Source organism: Lepidochelys kempii, chromosome 6 (genome assembly GCF_965140285.1).
Source record: "Lepidochelys kempii isolate rLepKem1 chromosome 6, rLepKem1.hap1, whole genome shotgun sequence".
Classification (NCBI taxonomy): Eukaryota; Metazoa; Chordata; order Testudines; family Cheloniidae; genus Lepidochelys; species Lepidochelys kempii.
Window position 1 is genome coordinate 48,348,033 of NC_136385.1, and position 19,473 is coordinate 48,367,505.

Consider the following 19,473-nt stretch of genomic DNA (forward strand, 5'->3'; position numbering starts at 1 on the left):
ATGTAGATGTTTAAAAACATGGGCTGGCGTAGACTGCTCCATTGACTTCCGGGAAGCTGCATCAATTCACACCACCAGAGAATTTGGCTACATATACACTTGCACAAATGTTGCCCGCATTCACAAGTTGGCTAAGCAAGCGCACACAAGGCAAAAAGTGAACAAACTCAAAGACTATTACTGGCTTTATTCTAAAGTACTAATGCTCTTGGAAATCGTTCCCTCAGTATCAAATTACTGTCTTTTCTTCCTTTCTCTTTAGAAGATGGATGAAAGCCTGTCTCAACTGCAATGAAAAAGAGAGGCTACTTGCTCCTGAAATAAATGTGCTCTGTATTACATCCAGTGTATGTTCTGCCAGCTGTAGAGACAAATAAATGGGAATATATAAGACTGGGTAAACAGCACGCCCCATATTTCTTCACTGAGGGAGAGGGCAGAGTAAGGAAAGTAAATGAAGGAGATTTTTGACATCTCACCTTGGATTCTAAACATAATAGTGGAAATTGATCCTTATTGTAACTCCACAGAAATCAATGGAGTTGCATCAGGGACAAATTTTGACCATTTTAGAGGCTTTTGCTGCATTTTCTTTTTTAGCTTCCAAATAAGAGCCAATAGATTGTTAACATGGTGAACTAATGCTCTTCCCGATCAGTGTTTCTGTGAAAGGCACAAAAGCTGGAGCCTGGCTGGGTAACAGGGTAACAGCCATCTGGGCCGCTGTAAGTAGCCCTGGACTCTCCACCTGACCTGGGTCGTGGGCCCAAGAGCAGCCCCCGGCCCATGCCCCCATGAGGGCAGGTGGAGGGTTCAGGACTCCCCATAGCGGCCCAGAAGGCTGTTACCCTGTCCAGCCTCCAGCTTCTGGCCTGGACAGGGGGTGGTGCCGGGGGGAGGGGGGGACACGGGCATAGCCACAGGGGGCAGCCCTCATGGCCCACTCACTGTTATGAAGGATCCAGAGCCGCTGGCTGCAGCCAGAAGCCAGGTGTCAGAGCCAAGCATCAGAGCTCAGGGTGAGAACCGGAGTCAGAGGCCAGATGCTAGGGCCAATGGTCAGACCCAAAGTCAGAAATCAGGAATCAGAGCCCAGGGTGAGAACCAGGCTACCTGGAGTGAGGTAAGGCAGGAGCAGGGCTGGAAACAAGCAGGTACAGGAGCTATCATGGTCATGGGTGAATGCTTTGAGCAGTTGCTGAACTGCTGCTGGCCTGCAGACCCTTCCAATCAATCAGGCAGCCTACTACAGACCAGCTGTGCTCATTAGGTTGCCCAGAGAATGATTCTGTTGTAGGCCTTGATTCTTGACAGCATCCAAGTTTCCTGGAGGAAATGCAGCACACAGAAAAACCAAGATAGGTCTCAGCACTCATTTCTCCTGAACAAAACTGGTCAATAAGCAAGTCTAGAAATACTGACATAGGACATCTCCCATAACCAGCCCTGCCTCTCTGACATGTCAGCGTGATGCTGAATTGGAAAGGGTCTTCTTTTCTATATTCCAATTTACTGCTCTAGTCAGCCTTTTATCACCTTTTTGATAACCTTATTCAGGAACAAGAGACTTGAGAGAGTGTTCTGGATGGAAAACACTGAGTGATGGTGGCTTGAATTTTTAAGGAACAATGATCTATATATTTTTAAGAAAATGATCAGATACAGGATGTGATTTGACAGATGGAATGCTCAGATATGTATATGAAGGAAGCACAGTGCTTGAGGAATAGCAGAGTGAACTGTTAGGAGAGCCTGGCTAAAGTTACTATTATTTGTTAGCATGGAAATTACTGCTGCACCTATTTTTATAATTAAAGCATCTGAACATTATCATGTTTTACAGATGTATCATCAGTCGCTTATTCAAATTCTAGTGTCAGAGAGCAAAATACCAAATTATGTTGCTAAATGCAAAATGGGTTTTAGGCACACAAAAAGTTGGACATTTTAAAATCATTACAAGGCCTTTGGAGATGGGCATTATTATTCTACAATCAACTCGATGTGTTTTAAATCCCTCTGTTAGCATATGGTACTCTTATGTACCTCACACAAGGGTCTTGTTAAGCGGGGATAATGCCGGCCTTATTGAAGTTTATTGCTTGATCATTATCCTTTTCTCGTCATAATCACACTTAAGCTTTAACCAGGCACTTGACACAAACTCATTTTAGTTCAAGATCATAGGAATAAGATGCTCAGCAGTATACTGTAACCTGGAAACAACTGCTATGGATGCAATGACCAAAGGAAATGGAATAGACAATACCAAAGAAAACAGAATCTGTGACAAAAATGTATAAACACCTGAAATAGATTGGGGGGGGAGAAGAGAGAGAGATTATAAACAGGATTGATTGGGTTCATCCATCAGCTACTTAGGAGAATCAGCTTCATGTAATCACCATCTTCACTGATGCATAGACCCAACCTCTAATTGCCACATGATCACAAATTTCATTCAAAAATGCTACTGATCTCAGGATGCATTCAATAAAATGGCAGAAGGAAACCTCTGCAGTTCTGCAAAACAGCTGACTGAAGATGGTCTAAAGGGTTTGGATTCTTCTAAAGAGCCTTTGCAGAGACAACAAATGCCTTCAATTCTGCCTTCTATGGTGCTGCCATCTAAGACTGGAGACTAATGTAGTTTGGATTAAAGCTATAATCCTGCCTACAAATAGTATCCACTGCTGATCTTTGTGAACATAATGTTTGGTCAGTGTTCAGAGGATCTCTGTGTGGATTACTTTTTTAACCTCTTATATAGAGCTCTGAAAGTCCTCATCATTCTCAGGAAAATGAAGAAATGAGGCAGATTCAAGATAGTAACTCTAGTTCATCCCAACACTCTCATTTTAGAAATCTGAGGGCACAAAAATGTGACTGCCTTGGATTGAGTTTTACCGTGCTCCAAATCCAAATACTTGAATCTGAGAGAATGAAATGCTGCTCATTTGTACACTTGTATCCTCTATCCTTAAAACAAAGGGAACAGTCAATTAAATAACTTTAATAAACCCTTTTCCTCCTATTGGAGTACTTTATATTAACCTAGTCTGAAAAGTTCAATGATAAAAGTCTCCACTGTGACATTTTGTTCGTTAAAGGTGTATGTGTCTTTTTGTCCCATAGTTCTTCTATATGCCAGGATGAGTATATCAAACTGCATGGCATTTAGCCTTTATTACTCTCAAAAGGTATCTGTGCACCTGCAACTAAGCAAATATCTATCTCAATACAATTTTCTTTCCTTGTGTAATCATAAAAGAAAATGATAACCCTAAAGTCCGAATGGCACAAAAAGGCAGCTTCCAAATATAACTGCTTGTTTTCAGAGTATGTGGTAGAAAGACTAACTTCAACATATTCTAGACTCCTATCACAGATGTCTGAACATCCATTTCCTACACTGTGGGTGCAACTGCCCACGGTCTGTCAAGGTGACAAGTTCTCGCCAGGTCATATTAAACCAATAAGGTGATGGTGCATTGCAGAGAGAAAAAACGACACCACCACACCTTTATTCAAAAGGACCCACTCACCCTCAGTCCATCTGGGTGGAACAGGAGTCTGCATCCTGCAAACTTATCTAGAAAACACAACTGTTGGTGACCTTGTGTAGCTCTGCTTTGAATGGCGCCCTATGGTTGTAGTGGAGATGGCACTCTAGATTGTTTCCTCAGTGTGCAGAATGCCCACATAAATACCTCTGGCTAAAAAGAAAAATGCTCATGCCACTGTAAAAACCACCACTAGCATAGATCACAATCATTCAAACCTGGGACCTTCAGCACAGTTCAGCCCCCCTGAGGTAAAGTAATGACTGCTTTAGCTGGTCACAGTGCTAGGCTGTTATCCTCTGATGGACCAACTACTAATAGTGGACTTGACACACACTGTGTCAGTGTTGACTATACTACCAGGTCACAAATAGTATCTAGGATATGCTGAGTAGAACTGATCGAAATGCAGAAAATATTTTCAAGGTGGGGGGAACCCTGGAACCATACAGCAGAGTTTCAGAAGCAGATTGTTCAGGTCGGACAGACAACTATGTTCTGCACAAACACTCAGGACTGCACCCCTACCTCAGGCCTCTTGTGAGGCAGGGGGTTTCAACGCTCTTATCTCGCTCAGACAAAGTTGCTTGTTCTTGGATAGGAAGATGATACGCCAAAAATTACAGATAAGATACTGCTGAATCCACCCCCTGCTCCTCTCACTCTGATCACTCTAGCAGCCATATTCACCATTCCAGTCTGACCCAGCGTGCCCCCTTGCAGGGAAGCATAGTGTTGCAGATGAGCCCTTAACTGGCTGTGTGGACTTGTTGATACCCTGGGCAAGAGGAGGTAAGTACTAAAGAGCACCTCCTTGTGGAAGTCTCATTTATTAGTGGAAAAGCCAACACAGAACATAAACAAAACGTTCACACCAACATCCCATTCCTAGTCCAGGTCCCACACCTGAATCCAGTGTTCACTTCTACCCAGGCTCTTTCTCCAGGGTTCTCTTGGTTCCAATATCTTCCCTTGGTGTTAGGCCTCTTGCCCCTACCAAAGTAACATCCTACTCTGGAGTCTGGGGAGATTGGCCCATTACAACTCTTCTCCAGGATAATGTGTGATCCTTCCCAAGCCGAGCTTCAGGCCAGCATCGGGGGACCCCTGGCAGACACCAGGCCCTCCTGGATGCCTGCAGGTGCAGTTCTCCCCTCCCCAGCAGCAACTTTTACATACTCCCCATCTTGGTAGGTTCCCTAAAGGGCTCACCTTTCTAGGCTCCCTGCTCAACCTTCTGGCTGAGGCTCCTCTTGGGATCTCCCTTCCATAGGAGCCTCCTGTCTCCCTTTGGAGTTCCCTCCAACTGATCTTGGGTCACTTATCAGGTCTAGGTGCTTGTTTACTAATTAGCCACCTGGGGCAGTCAATCACCCTCATGTGGGACCTTCATAAAGCAGTCAGGCAGATTAGGATTCTAATTCCCCAAAAAGAGCAGCTGTCCCATGACACCATACAGTGATTGTGTCTACAATACAGCAGATAGCTGAAACCACTGTGGGGGAAGTGTCAAATTAATTAGTGTCAGGGAAACATCCTCCCCCTTAAGTGGGCTGAATGTCTCCTGGGAAGCTGCCCCTCCCCTCATTTTTGTGATAACCATCCCCCAAACCCAGATGGCTGTAGGAAGCCTGAGAGTAGAAGATGTTAGCCACTCCCCAATAGCATCTGTCATAAATGACAGCACTGCCTGCAGCCCAGCTAAACAGAGAAAGAAAACCAATCTGGCCCTTTAGTGGGACAGAGGTCAGTTTGATGGTTAGTGTGGCCCCTTTGGTGGCTCTGGCAGCCACTAATTTGCAACACCAACACACTACTTAGCAGAGATCCATTCCAAAATTCCAGCAGAATGGCTATAAAACTTTCATCAATCAGTTGAGAAAGTTGCCTTCAGTCTAAATTACAGGGAACTCCAACAGTGTCCATAAAAGCAGCAAACTGAATAACTCAGAATGCTCGGGAGGGCTCTTGGGGGATATACACAGCCTGCTTCTAGCCAACCCTGACATTTCAGCCCCCTCCAATTTCTGCCTTAAAGAGTTTCAAACTGTCATCCCTTCTATTCCAATTGCTGACAAGGTCCAGCCATTGTGTTTCAACAGCTGGTTATTGCCAGTGCATTAATGCTTCAGACGGACAACAATTGTCAGTCCATTGTACATAAAACACCTGCTCTCAGCAGGAAGCCTCAAGATGGCAGGTAGCTCCTCTTCTTTCACAGTGCTTAAATCAGTGAGAGCTGTGCGGAGTTTTAACTTCATTCTTTTTCTTTTTCCTTCTTCACACTGAAATCCAAAGGACAAAGGCCGGGCCAGACCCAATGACCATTGTAACCCATAAGTGTCTTTCCATTGATTTCATTGACCTTTGGATCAGGCCCTCTGTACAGGAAACCAAATTCCATCATCAGCCAGGTTCACCAATTCTTTTTACTCCACACAAACAAAACATGTGCGTACACCTTATAGACGCTGCATACCTGCTAATTCAGAGGCAAGTGAAATGAGCCAGACTCTTTGAATATTCTGGGCGTATTGCACACAGCTTAAGTGATTAAATATATAAATATTAATGAAGCTGTGACTTTTGCCCTAAAACGTAAAGGTTAATGGCTATATTTGCCATTTTTCCATTTCTTGAATACTGTACAACCCAGAATCTAATATGCATATATACAAGTTGGAGTGAGTCACCAAAAATGCTACATTAAGTAACTGATCCTTCAGTTTTGCAATTAGGGTCAAAAGTCCCTTGCACAAATTATTTTATCCTAATTAGATTTCAATGTTTATTTAATTAGTTTGTTACTTGTAAAATCTGGTACAATCCTTTATACTAGCTCTCTTGCAGCTTCTTTCACATTTATCCCGGGGGGGTGGGGGGTTAGTGGGCTGTACTGTACAGTGGCCCACAATTGTGGTTTGTGGACTAGTGGTGCAGAAAGCATTTCCAGGTGGACTTCAAAGCTGCTTTGCTCATAATGATGGACAACGTGTAACACATGCAGCAGTAACATTCAATTGATACCTTAATCCATTTCTATTGTGCATAGAAGAGTTTTCTAGCAGAGCCCCTTTGCATGCCTATGCCACACTTGCAACTAAAGGGCCAAATTCAGATCTTATTAAATAAGTTTTACATTAGCAATGGAGCTAACTCCTGCAATTTTATTGTAAGTCTTGCAATACTTGGTACTTGTTTTTCTAAAGCCCCAATTCCTAGAGTCATGTGCTAATATAAGAATCTCATCTTTCATTCTAAAAAAAAAAAATTTTAAAGCAAGTTGGTAGCCCTCATGATTGGGAAGAAAATCTTTAAAACATGAGTCCTACAGGGCCAAATCCCTGAGGCAACTAAAAAGAACCTAAAATATACTATATTCTTAAAAAACTCATGTCTTGTTTGCTCATCTCGTAACTTTAGAACACTTGGTTGGCAATTGGTTAAACTCCATTGATTTAAGCGAATTTGCTCCTGATTCAGAACCAGGTGTGAAGCCTCAGAATTAGTTGTGAAGCCTGTCATCAAGTCCCCTTCTTTGTCAGGTACAAATTCAGTCATAATCAAATTGTTTGACAATGGTGGGATGCCAAATTTCAACATGATCGGGCAAGAGAATCACAGGACGTGAAGGAAGAGTTGGTATGAACAAATGGAAAGTGCTACATACAGCAAGGGGAAATAAATAGGAGAAAGTGGGTGAGACATAAGCAAGCAGCTTCACTCTTCACATTAAAGTGAGTTCTTCATCTTTCCTCCCTAATATTGCCTTAATATCACTCTTGTAGGTTACCAAGTACTGCAACTATAGTAGAAAGGTGTGGAATCAGAACTGAGGGAGGAGTTCTCTTTGAGATCTCTATCAAAAAGAGATAAAAAATAGACAAGAAATTGAGAATCCCTGCTAGAGAGCTTTATTTTGCATCTTATCTTTAAACCTTATTGTCCCCTTCCTGTACCTCCTCCCGGCCCCCAAACACAATTTAAATCCCCTGACCCCCTTTTGCATTCTCTGCATGTAATCTAACCTATTTACCATTTGATTGTTCATATACCCATTTCCCCCCTTCCATTACTATTCTCTTTCTTGTACAGAAGTTTCATGGAAGAATCATAGAAGATTAGGGTTGGAAGAGACCTCAGGAGGCCATCTAGTCCAACCCCCTGCTCAAAGCAGGAACAACCTTAACTAAGTCAACCCAGCTGGGGCTTTATCAAGCCAGGCCTTTAAAACCTCTACAGATGGAGATTCCACTACCTCCCTAAGCAGAGCTGTCCCTAGGGTATGGTGAATGGGGATGACTGCCACGGGCCCTGCACTTCGTGAGGAGGGGGCGGGGCGGCGAGGCGGAAACCCCCTACCAACCTCCCCCTCCCCCCCACCGCCTCCTGCCCACCAGCACCTCTCCCTCCCTCCCAGCACCTACCACCGATCACCTGTTTCGCAGTGTCTGGAGGCGCTGGGGGTCGGGGGGAGGGGAGAAGAGTGAGGGCACAGCACGATCATGGAGGGGGCATAACTAGGTGGGGCAGGGGTGGGAAGAGGTGGAGTTGGGCCTTGGGGCAAGGGATGGAGTGCGGGCAGGGCCTGGGCAGAGCACCCCTGTCAGACAGAAACTCAGTGCCTATGTCCCAGGCCCCGCATCCCCTTAGGGATGGCCCTGTCCTTATGTAACTTTGCTTCATCACTCTCCTAGTGAAATAGTTTCTCCTAATATCCAACCTAGACCTCCCCCACTACAACGTAACACCATTGCTACTTGTTCGGTCATCTGCCATCACTGAGAACAGCCTAGCTCCATCCTCTTTGGAACCCCCCTTCAGGTAATTGAAGGGTGCTATCAAATCCCCCCCCCACACTCTTCTCTTCTACAGATTAAATAACCCCAGTTCCCTCAGCCTCTCCTCATAAGTCATGTGCCCCAGCCCACGAATCCTTTTCACTGGACTCTCTCCAATTTATCCACATCCTTTCTGTAAGGGGGGGCCCAAAACTGGATGCAATACTCCAGATGTGGTCTCACCAGTGCCTAATAGAGGGGAATAATCACTTCCCTCAATCTGCTGGCAACTCTCCCACTAATGCGGCCAATATGCCATTAGCCTTCTTGGTAACAAGGGCACACCATTGACTCGTATCCAGCTTTTCATCCACTGTAATCCCCAGGTTCTTTTCTGTAGAACTGCCGCTTAGCCAGTCGGTCCCCGCCTGCAGCTGTGGGATTCTTCTGTCCTAAGTGCAGGACCTTGCACTTGTCCTTGTTGAATCTCATCAGATTTCTTTTGGCCCAATATTCCAATTTGTCTAGGTCACTCTGGACCCTATCCCTACCCTCCAGCGTATCTACCTCTCCCTCCAGCTTAGTGTCTTCCGTGAAATTGCTGAGGGTGCAATCCATCCTATCATCCATATCAGATGGATATGTTGAACAAAACCAACCCCAGGACCAATCCTTGGGGCACTCTGCTTGATACTGGCTGCCAACTAGACATCGAGCTGTTGATCACTACCCGTTGAGCCTGATGATCTAGCCAGCTTTCTATCCACCTTATAGTCCATTCATCCAGCCCATACTACTTTAACTTGCTGGCAAGAACACTGTGGGAGACTGTATCAAAAGCTTTGCTAAAGTCAAGGTATAACATGTCCACCGCTTTCCCCATATCCATAGAGCCAGTTCTCTCATCATAGAAGGCAATCAGGTTGGTCAGGCATGACTTGCCCTTGGTGAATCCATGCTGACTGTTACTGATCACTTTCCTCTCCTCCAAGTGCTTCAAAATGGATTCCTTGAGAACCTGGTCCATGATTTTTCAAAGGACTGAGGTGAGGTTGACTGGCCTGTAATTCCCCAGATTCTCCTCCTTCCCTTTTTAAAGTGGGGCACTATATTTGCTTTTTTCCAATCATCTGGGACCTCCCTCGATTGCCACAAGTTTTCAAAGATAAAGGCCAATGGCTCTGCAGTCACATCACCCAACTCCCTCGGCACTCTCGGATGCATTGTATCCAGCCCCATGGACTTGTGTATGTTCAGCTTTTCTAAATAGTTCTTAACCTGTTCTTTCACCACTGACGGCTGCTCACCTCCTCCCGCTACTGTGCTGCCCAGTTGGTTTTGTGAGCTTTCCTCCATTTCACCAACCTCCGGGACATGCTCTACTAGAGATGGAAAAGACCTATTATGTCACATCTAGTCCTTCCCCCCAGTTAGTACAGGACTGTCCCCTACAATTTCTCTAGGGCTTTGTCCTGCCTAGCTTTAAATGTCTAAAGCAGTGGAGCTTCCACCATTTCCATTGGAAGACAATTCCACAGCCCAATAATTCTCAGCATTCAAAAGTTCTCAGGCTAGTAAGCTTGAAAATGCTATCACCTTACCAGGATACCTTTGAGGAAAAGCAGAAAAACAGCACATCTGGGGAGTCAGTTTACATAGTACACAATATATTTGTGTGAATTAAATAGGAGTCACAATCAACTACCCTTAACTATAATTATCTCTACTTTATGATCCAACCTATAATTTCTATCACCACAACTTTCTATTGCCAGGGAAAAATCAAAAAAAAAGTTTGTTAACAAAGTCCTCTGATTGTTGAGGAAAGTCTGTTGCCAGAAGGGCAGAGGCAAAGTCAGGTAAGCAGCAATGGGTTAAATTCTGAGAAGCCAATGGGAGTTTTGCCAGAAAAAGGACCACAGAATTTGTCCCGGCATCTGTATTCTCCATCTGATGGTCAGATGATGGCCTGGTTGCTAGGTACCGCTGCTATCTTGTGTGTGATCCTATTGGGAAGGCCACATTTCCTCCCACTTCCTGTTAGTGTGCCAAATTCACAGCTGACATATACTGGTGCTACTAGACTGATTTCAATGAGTTGCATCCACTTACACCCCAGCAGAGAAACTGACCTGATTAATCCACTCAACGTCAATCCTTCCTAGTACAGTAGAACCTCAGAGTTACAAACAACCTCCATTCATGAGGTGTTCGTAACTCCAAACGAAGCGTTATGTTTGTTCTTTCAAAGTTTACAACTGAACATTGACTTAATACAGCTTTGAAACTTTACTATGCAAAAGCAAAATGCTGCTTTTGACCATCTTAATTTAAATGAAACAAGCACAGAAACAGTTTCCTTACCTTGTCAAATCTTATTTTTAAAAACTTTCCCTTTATTGTTTTAGTAGTCTACGTTTAACACAGTACCGTACCGTATTTGCTTTTTTGGGCGGGGGGAGGAAGGGTGTCTCTGCTGCTGCCAGATTGCGTACTTCTAGTTCCAAATGCGGTGTGTGGTTGATGGGGCAGTTTATAACTCTGGTGTTCATAACTGCATTGTCAACCCCAGTCTGGAAATAATTTACACACACGCTTAATTTTAAACCACGAGTAGTCCTATTAATACATTTCCCTCTTTCACAATTGTATCACATTATCGGCTCATATTCAACTGGTGATCAACAATAGCCCCAAGATTCTTTTCTGCAGTACTACTGCCTACCCTGTTATTCTCAATTTTGTATTTGTGCATTTGATTTTTCTTTTTTAAGTGTAGTACATTGCACTTGTCTTACAAATCCTACAAAAATCCTACAAAAAGTGTAAACATGATTTTCAAGTCATTAAAGACATTAAACATTAAATAAAGTTAATGGATTCTGATTACCAGGAAGTTGTGGTAAGCTCCCACACATGCACCCAATAGCCAAAACAGATGCATTGCCAGATCAGTGAAGAACCTTGAGACAAGTTGACCAGCCATATGTAGGACCTCGGGAGTGGCAAAACCCTACCTATGTTTGGAGCTGACAGCACAAAAATAGCGACTTGATTTAATTTTGTGCATGGGTTCCAGGCCATGCAAGGCCACTACTGGTTTGGCTTGAGTAGGCTTAATATGACAGTCTCCACTAGATCCCTGTGAAATCCAGGGGTTTGTGATAGATGGAACTTCAGAGTCACAAGAAGCCTCACTGGCCCTGTAGGCTACGCTTTAGAGGTTTGGGTTAGCAGCCAGTGGCTATAGGAAGCCAAAGCCTGGCTCTGTCCAACTTTCACCAAAAAGGCACAATTACATTAGCATTTAATATAAAGAGTCAGGGAATGCAACATCTGTGTCAGGATATGAGAATGCATTAGAGTAACAATACTGTACACAATGTCTATAATGTGAAGTCCTTTGCAAACATTAAATAAAGAAGCTTCACATGACCCCAGTAAAGTATGTATGTATTATCATCCCCACTTAAGGCAGAATGAAGTAAAGTAAGTAGGTATAACAAGATTCAATGGCTGGCAGTTGAAGATAGATACATTCAGACTAGAAATAACATCCAAATCTTGAACAACAAGGCTAGTTAACTATTGGAACAATTTACCAAAAGTTGTGGTGGACTCCCCATTAACGGCAATTTTAAACTCAAGATTGGATGTTTTTCTAAAAGCTATGCTCTGGTTCAAACAGGAATGAATTCAAAAAATCCTATGGCCTGTGTTATTCGAGGACAGACTAAATGATCAGACCAGTCCCTTTCAGCCTTAAAAATCTATGAAAAAAAATAACATTCTCCAGGATACAAAGAAAGCCTGTAGCAGAGGTGGCAACAGAACCCAGAAGTGTTGATTCCCACTCCCTTCTTCTGAGCACTTGACACAATGCCTTCTCTACAAAATATTATATCTACACACACACACACACACTAAACACCAACAGAATAACTGTCATTAGACCTGTTATTTATTAGTTCTACCTCCTTTTTTGGAGAAACTTATATGTCTGCCATTACGGATATGACAGCTGTGATGGGTTCGGTCACAGAGACCCCCTGGGGACTGTCACCTTACATGCTGAAACTACCTCTGAGCCCGTTTTCCCTGTCAGCTTAGGACTCCAGAACCCTGTCTTGTTGAGCCAGACAAGCAAGCCTGCTGCAACACAAAGGCAGGGTCTGAACCACGTCCCCAAAACTGCAGGCTTTAACTGAAAACCACTCAGCAGGTACTCCTGTCTCCAGCTCCCAGACCCCAATGGCATCCAAACCCCAAATAAATCAGTTTTACTCTGTATAAAACTTACACAGGGTAAACTCATAAATTGTGCACCCTCTATAAAACACTGATAGAGAAATATCCACAGCTGTTTGCTCTCCCAGGTATTAATCACTTACTCTGTGTTCACTAATAAACAAAAGTGATTTTATTAAGAATAAAAAGTAGGATTTAAGTGGTTCCAAGTAATAACAGACAGAACAAAGTAAGTCACCAAATAAAAAAGCAAAAACACGCAACTCTAAGCATAATACATTAAGAAACTGAATACAGGTAAATCTCACCCTCAGAGATGTTCCAATAAACCTCTTTCACAGACTAGATGCTTTGTTAGTCTGGGCCCAATCCTTTCCCCAGTACAGTTCTTGTTAGTTCCAGCTCAGGTGGTAACTAAGGTATTTCTCAGGACTGCAGCCCCCTTTGTTATGTTCTACCCCCTTTTATAGATTTGGCCCAAGATGGGAAACCTTTGTCTCTCTGGGTTCCCACCCCTCCTTCTAAATGGAAAAGTACCAGGTTTAAGATGGATTCCAGTATCAGGTGACATGGTCACATGTCACTGTGAGACCTCTTTCTTCATTACCCACAGGCTGGCCCCCACATCCACAAGAAGGCTTGCAGGTAAATAAACCATCTACAGCCAAATGTCCTAGTCAGTGGGTGCCATCAAGATTCTAAACCACCATTAATGGCCCACACTTTGTATAATTACAAAAGGACCTTAGAGTTAACTTCATATTTCTAGTTTTAGATACCAAAATGATACATACATACAAATAGGATGAACACACTCAGTAGATTATAAGCTTTGTAATGATACCTTACAAGAGACCTTTTGCACAAAGCATATTCCAGTTACATCAGATTCACATTCCAAGCATATTTTCATAAAGCATATGGAGTGCAACGTCACAACAGCTATCCAAAGAGATCATTTTTCCCATTGACAGTAAACGAAGACTAATCTTTTTAAATTTACACTACATTTATATCTCAGGAAGGGAACATAAAACGCATCACCATCTGGAAGGCATCCAAAGCATAGGTTTCAATAATGGTCTAATTGCTAGACCTCAAAAGAGCAGAAACTATTTAAAATGATACAAAACGTAGTGAAGAAGGACGCATGGGACTGTGCAATGTATGTAGATTTAACATCCCTGAAGAAGTGAAACACATGATGAACTAATAGAGATGACATTACAGGGGCTTCTATGGTGTGTTAAGTACCTACCTCGTTGGCTTAAAAGTAACTAAAAGATCAAAGTAATATGAAGTCTTTTACTGAATAAAGTATCCTGCCTCCTTTTGTTTTAACAAAAAAAATAACTGACAAATCTGCGAAACAGAGACTTTGACTGTCACTTCAGATGTTTCAACTACTACTTTAGCTCAATGTCATGCTAGACCATGAAGTGCAGAGATACTTCTGCTATAGAAGAAAAGTGAAGCTTTCAGCAAAGAAGAGATTTCCTCTTACCTGTGCTCCAACTCTCGGATGGACAGTACAACTCCAGAAGTTGATGCCCTCTGTTGCAGGGTGGCCAGAAACGTGAATTCACTTTTATTCCGAAAGAGTTGAATTAACTTCTCGCTCACATGGGGCGCTGCATGGATTTCTCTTTCTACATCTAAGAGTTTCATCGACAAGAAGAGAAGGGAAGGGAAAAAACACAATGGCACAGTAAAAAAGCCAAGTCTGAAGGATTCAGATTACACTTTTTATTTTCCTCTTCCATCAATATTTTTCAACAGTTGTGTACTGCACGCTACAGCTGCATTCATTCAATGTGAAAACCCAAAATGCCATCTCTGTCAATGTGCCCACTTGGACAAGTTCACAATTGGCCAGGCACTGATTTTCTGACAGAAATGTTGACAGGATGCTAAGCAATTTGGGTCTGCTGCAAGCAGATTAAGTTGCAGTAAACAAGGTGTGTTGCAGTCAGATAAATAATCTTCAAAATTCCAAGGAATATCAGGAACTGCCTGCTCCCAATGCCACTTACCAAGCTCCGATTTCAATTTTACCATTGACTCAGTTACCATCTCTCCACAATATATGTGAGGGACCCTGTCCTTGCACTGTGTAGGGCAGAGATGTATTATTGCTAACAATGCTACATAGCTATGACTTTGCCCAAAATAAATTCAAGACATGCTTGCAATACACTATCATTTCTAGGATTTCTCAGTTTAAACAAGCAATGTGTGACAGCTCATACAATATTTATTAATCTACACTCTGATCAAGTAGGGCCAGAGATGTTTCAGTCTTGCTAATTCTGCTGTTGTCCATCAGTGGCATGCCTTCCCACTCTCCACTCTTCTTAGACCCAAAGTCACCTCTATTCAAACGCACCCACTGCTATCTCACCATTTCTTACTGCACACCACTAACCTCTAAGATGGTGAATAATGAAAGGAAAGAGAACACTGAAAGTCTGTTAAAGGAATGAATCACGCATCATTTCACCCTCCTCTGCTATTTTGTTTTGTCATGTCTTTCATGCTGGCACTTTATCACATATTTTTGGGGCCTGTGTCACTTTCTTTTCTCAAATGCCATTACCAATTAGAAAGCCACGCGCTGCTTCTTTAGAAAGGCTTTCTTTGAAGCCAAACATTCTGGCTCAGTTCCTCAACTGGTATAAATCAGAGTAGCACTACTGAAGGATCTGGTCCAGTGTAAATGCTGTAGGGTAACGGACAAAAAGTGATGAAATTTACAGCATAGAGCCTCACTATAAAGAGCCTAATGTACTGTCATAAAATTATGTTTATTGGACTCAAGAGAAGAACAGAAGATGGACCCAGAAAAAAAAATTGACACCTAAACACCCCTTAATTTTGAGGGAACTCCACACCATGGAGAGAATCCAAATTCTGTGCTCAAGATTTTTAAACCAGTGATTTGGGGTACCTCAATTTTGGGGTGCCCAACCTGAAAAGTCTTAAAGCAGACTGAACATGCTGTCTACTCCCCCACTCAAAATCCAGCATCCCTAAGGTATTTCAAGTGGGGCATCTGAAATCACTAGTCAGTTTTAAAAATCTAGTCCATTGGCTCAAACTCACCCCTAAGATTCACCACACAGACTATTAGTCTGTCTAGTCTTGTATCCTGCAAAAATCATGAAGCTTCAGAAAAAAATCTCCAATGTAGCCAGCAAATTGTACAACACCATGGGAGGGGGGAAAATCCTTCCTGTCCGCTGTAGGTGACCAGCTTATGTCCTTAAGCTGGAGATTTGATTATCCATATCATTATCTTAGTTTAGCTTGCATAGCTACAAATGTTATTAATGGTCATAAAATTACCTAGTTCTTTTTAAAACCTAGCTTCAGGGGATATAAATGTGTACATCTAAATGACAATTAGTGTTCAGCTGCCTCCTTGAGAACATGAGGATATCCTCCATGAAGGTCTTCCATGCTCCCATACCCAATAAATTAACTCAATTCATATTTAACCCATTATTAAAAAAAAAAAAAGGTATGGAAAGGACAGGAGGTTTTTGGTTTTTTGTTTTTTTTTAAAAATCATCAGTCTGCTGATCCAGACCTCAAACTGTGGAGCAAAATAGACATAAAATTAAAGCCAGCACAATTACAACAGGAATTAATCTGGGCCACTAAGGTGTGAAAAATTCAGTACAAAATCCCAAAAACTTGAAAGTAAAAGATTTTTGCTCTTTGATTTGAAGTTTCCAAAATATTTCAATGTCATGAAAATCCTAAAAATAAATATATGACGTTCAAACCATTTTTGAAGTTCTTTCAGATAATAATGAATCCACATTGAAAACACTGGTAGTTTTGTAAGGGACATTTCCATTGGCAAATTTCAGAGAATCTTCACAGAATCCTAAATTTCCAGGTCATTAAATGTCCCAGAACAAAATGAGGATATTTACCTCAAGAATGTTATTTTGTTAATCCATATGGTTTGAGTTTCAATACACTGAGCCTTTCTTTTAGAAAAACACTTTGAAATGTAATACTATATTCCTGTGTCTTCTAATAGTGCATGAATACGTCAGAATGCCTCTCTCTTATGCATTCAGCTACTTTTAAAATGAATATACAACATGGATGTAAAATACTACAGTTTTCTAGAATAGGGGCTCAAACCACTGGAACAATATTAATATAGCGTTTTAGACCACTGTTACAGTATCTTCCTAAAAAGGGAAAATAACTTGTAAGGGCCAAATCCTGCAAACAAACACTTAGCTATCATGTATATTGTTATTACCATGAATAATCCTACTGACCAACAGCCTTTGTAGTTGAGTGTTTGCAGGAGAAAGCCTTACATTAGCAATGGAACATACTTGCTGACATGGAAAAGATTATGGACACACTTTTTAACATAATTGACATACACTATATTGGAAACACAGAGCTTTTTTTAAGGGGCGACTGGTAATAGGACTCCCAATCCTGCCACCTGACTCGTACAGGTGGACGAGTCAGTCTGCTTGTGTACAGTTCTCTCTAGTTCAAATGGACTTCACACATGTGCAGGGATCCACCTACATGGATAGATAGCAGGACCTGACCCTATAAGGCTAAAAAAAAAAGGTGTGTATATATTTAGTCCACATGGTTGTCATGTACATCATCTGCTTTTGAGCAATCTTCTGTGTTTCACCTGATCTCTAGACAAAATATCATTCAAATGAATTATAAGTACTATATGCTCAGACTTCTATTTTGCATCAATTTTAATTCTGGGGGGGATGGGAGGAAGCTAGCTGCCCATCAGGGAAAAATAGTTCTTACATTATCTATAAAAAATAACTGGCTCCTTGTAATAAAGTGCTATTTTCTTTCCTGTGTAACATAGAGTATTGCTTTATCTAGTCATCTTCAATGAAATATTACTTCACACTTGACTGATAATGCAACCTCAGCAAAAACCAAAGAGATGAAGATATGACTTTCTCATGCCCTGCTATGTGGTTATGTTTTCTTAATTTGAAATGTTGGGTGTTTGGGGGTTTCTTTAAACAAGTCAAAGTGTTTCTCAAATCAAACCCAGGTGAATAAAGCAGCTCTGTATATTTATTTGAAAGTGCAAACTGATATAATAAGCCTTCTCGAAGGATCTACTGAGGGAGATTTCTACCTTGAACAAGCAAAGGTACAGAAGATTCTTTTGTTTAAAAAAAATATGGAATTCTAAAAAGGAAATGTCTATATGCTGAGCAACATTACTTTTTAGCATAAGAGATCACCACTTACTGTCTGAACTAGCAGTATGCATTAACTGTAATTATCAATGGTGCTTACTTTAAGCACCTCCAACTAAATTTCAAATTGTGGGATTTAGTTCCTATTTTGCCAAATTCTGGTGAAATCCTCTGAGTTGATGGAGTTGTTGTCAGGGGGTTTAAAGACCCAGAGAACATACCAATTAGGAAATTTACCAGTACATAATGCCGAAAGGTTAGATTCTGCAGACATTTAACACTTTTTGTTAAGCACTGTCTTGACATATACACAGTATAACTAGCTTAATGCCTCTACTGTTCTGTTAGTGCCAAATCTAAAATACTTATCTATATATTTTATGAAATCCTTCATAATTATGATGAATGCTAATCAAAGACATATTTGGGCCACCATAACTTGCCTATTAAGTGTCAAGTCATTTAAACCCAAAAATGTGGCCTACCTGAAAACTGCTATAAATCTAATAAAGGAAACTATGCACCGAGACTAACACAAAGCCCAAAATATGGAGCCACATAGGACCTCATCAGAAAAGCAGTGCACAGGAGACCACAACATGCAAGTTATGTTGTTCTTTCAACCTGCAGTGCTCACACTCCACAGTTCTTCCATGGCCCGAGACACAGTGGATAATGGCCCATATGCATAAGCACATAACCTTAACACCTTTCCCCACGGGGACTGATCATGATGCTGGCACTGAATAGTTCTGACGGGCAGCCATAATATAGGTCCACATAAACAATGTTCCTATAGTGTTACAGTAGGGTCTGGAAGCTGTGCCACTGACTTCAATGGGCAAAGAATCAGACTCTTAATGAGTATGGGGTGTTCAGATACAGCGACTGGAGAAATTGAGGAGGATGAAGACAGCAAGACAGACGATATCTGCAATAAGTGCTTGATCCTGTGAGGTGATGAGAGCCTGTGCTCTTTTAAATTAGGTGGAATTAGGGGAGCTCAGCATCTCACAGGCTCAGGCCTTAAAAGCACTTAGGATACAAATTTGGCCCTCAGACCATACATTTCTGATGGACCCATCACTGTCTCAACTCTCCCCCGTTCACAGCAATTAAAATATCCTTAGAGCTTTGCCACTTACATACCAGAGGATGATAAAACCCCCAACAAGGAAGTAAATCAAAAGAGCCAGGTTGGCTTCTGCAAAATGATCCCCAAATCAAAGTGGACAAAATTAGTAGGAAGAAAAGGATGCCGATGAAATGAGCTATTGCTCACGAAAGCTTATGCTCAAATAAATTTGTTAGTCTCTAAGGTGCCACAAGTCCTCCTTTTCTTTTTGCGGATACAGACTAACATGACTGCTACTCTGAAAATTAGTAGGGAAAAGGACAAAAGCAGCTGACACAGTGGAACAAATTCTCTGAAGGTGATGTTTTACAACATCAGTGCCTGTATTCCATTCAAATCCATGGTCCCCAGTACTACAAGCAATGGAAGAAATGCGTAACAATTGTGGTCCCAACCCCACAACTTTTATTCACATGAACAGTCCTTATTCTGGTGAGTAATCTTTCCTCAAACACTCCCACTGGAGTCAATGAGACTACAGGGATTGCTCCCGTGAGTAAAGACGACATGATCTGGTCTTAAAT

At 41.9% G+C, this 19,473-nt stretch overlaps 1 protein-coding gene across 6 annotated transcripts in view; it reads right to left on the reverse strand.

Moving 5' to 3' along the window:
• NELL1 (neural EGFL like 1) overlaps positions 1–19,473 on the reverse strand; it is a 430,345-nt gene that overhangs the window by 384,099 nt on the left and 26,773 nt on the right. For all 6 annotated transcript variants that reach the window (XM_073347842.2, XM_073347838.2, XM_073347837.2 and 3 more), the window contains exon 3: positions 14,097–14,247. In XM_073347842.2, coding sequence (XP_073203943.1) covers positions 14,097–14,247 — 151 coding nt within the window. The remainder of the gene's footprint in view (positions 1–14,096; positions 14,248–19,473) is intronic.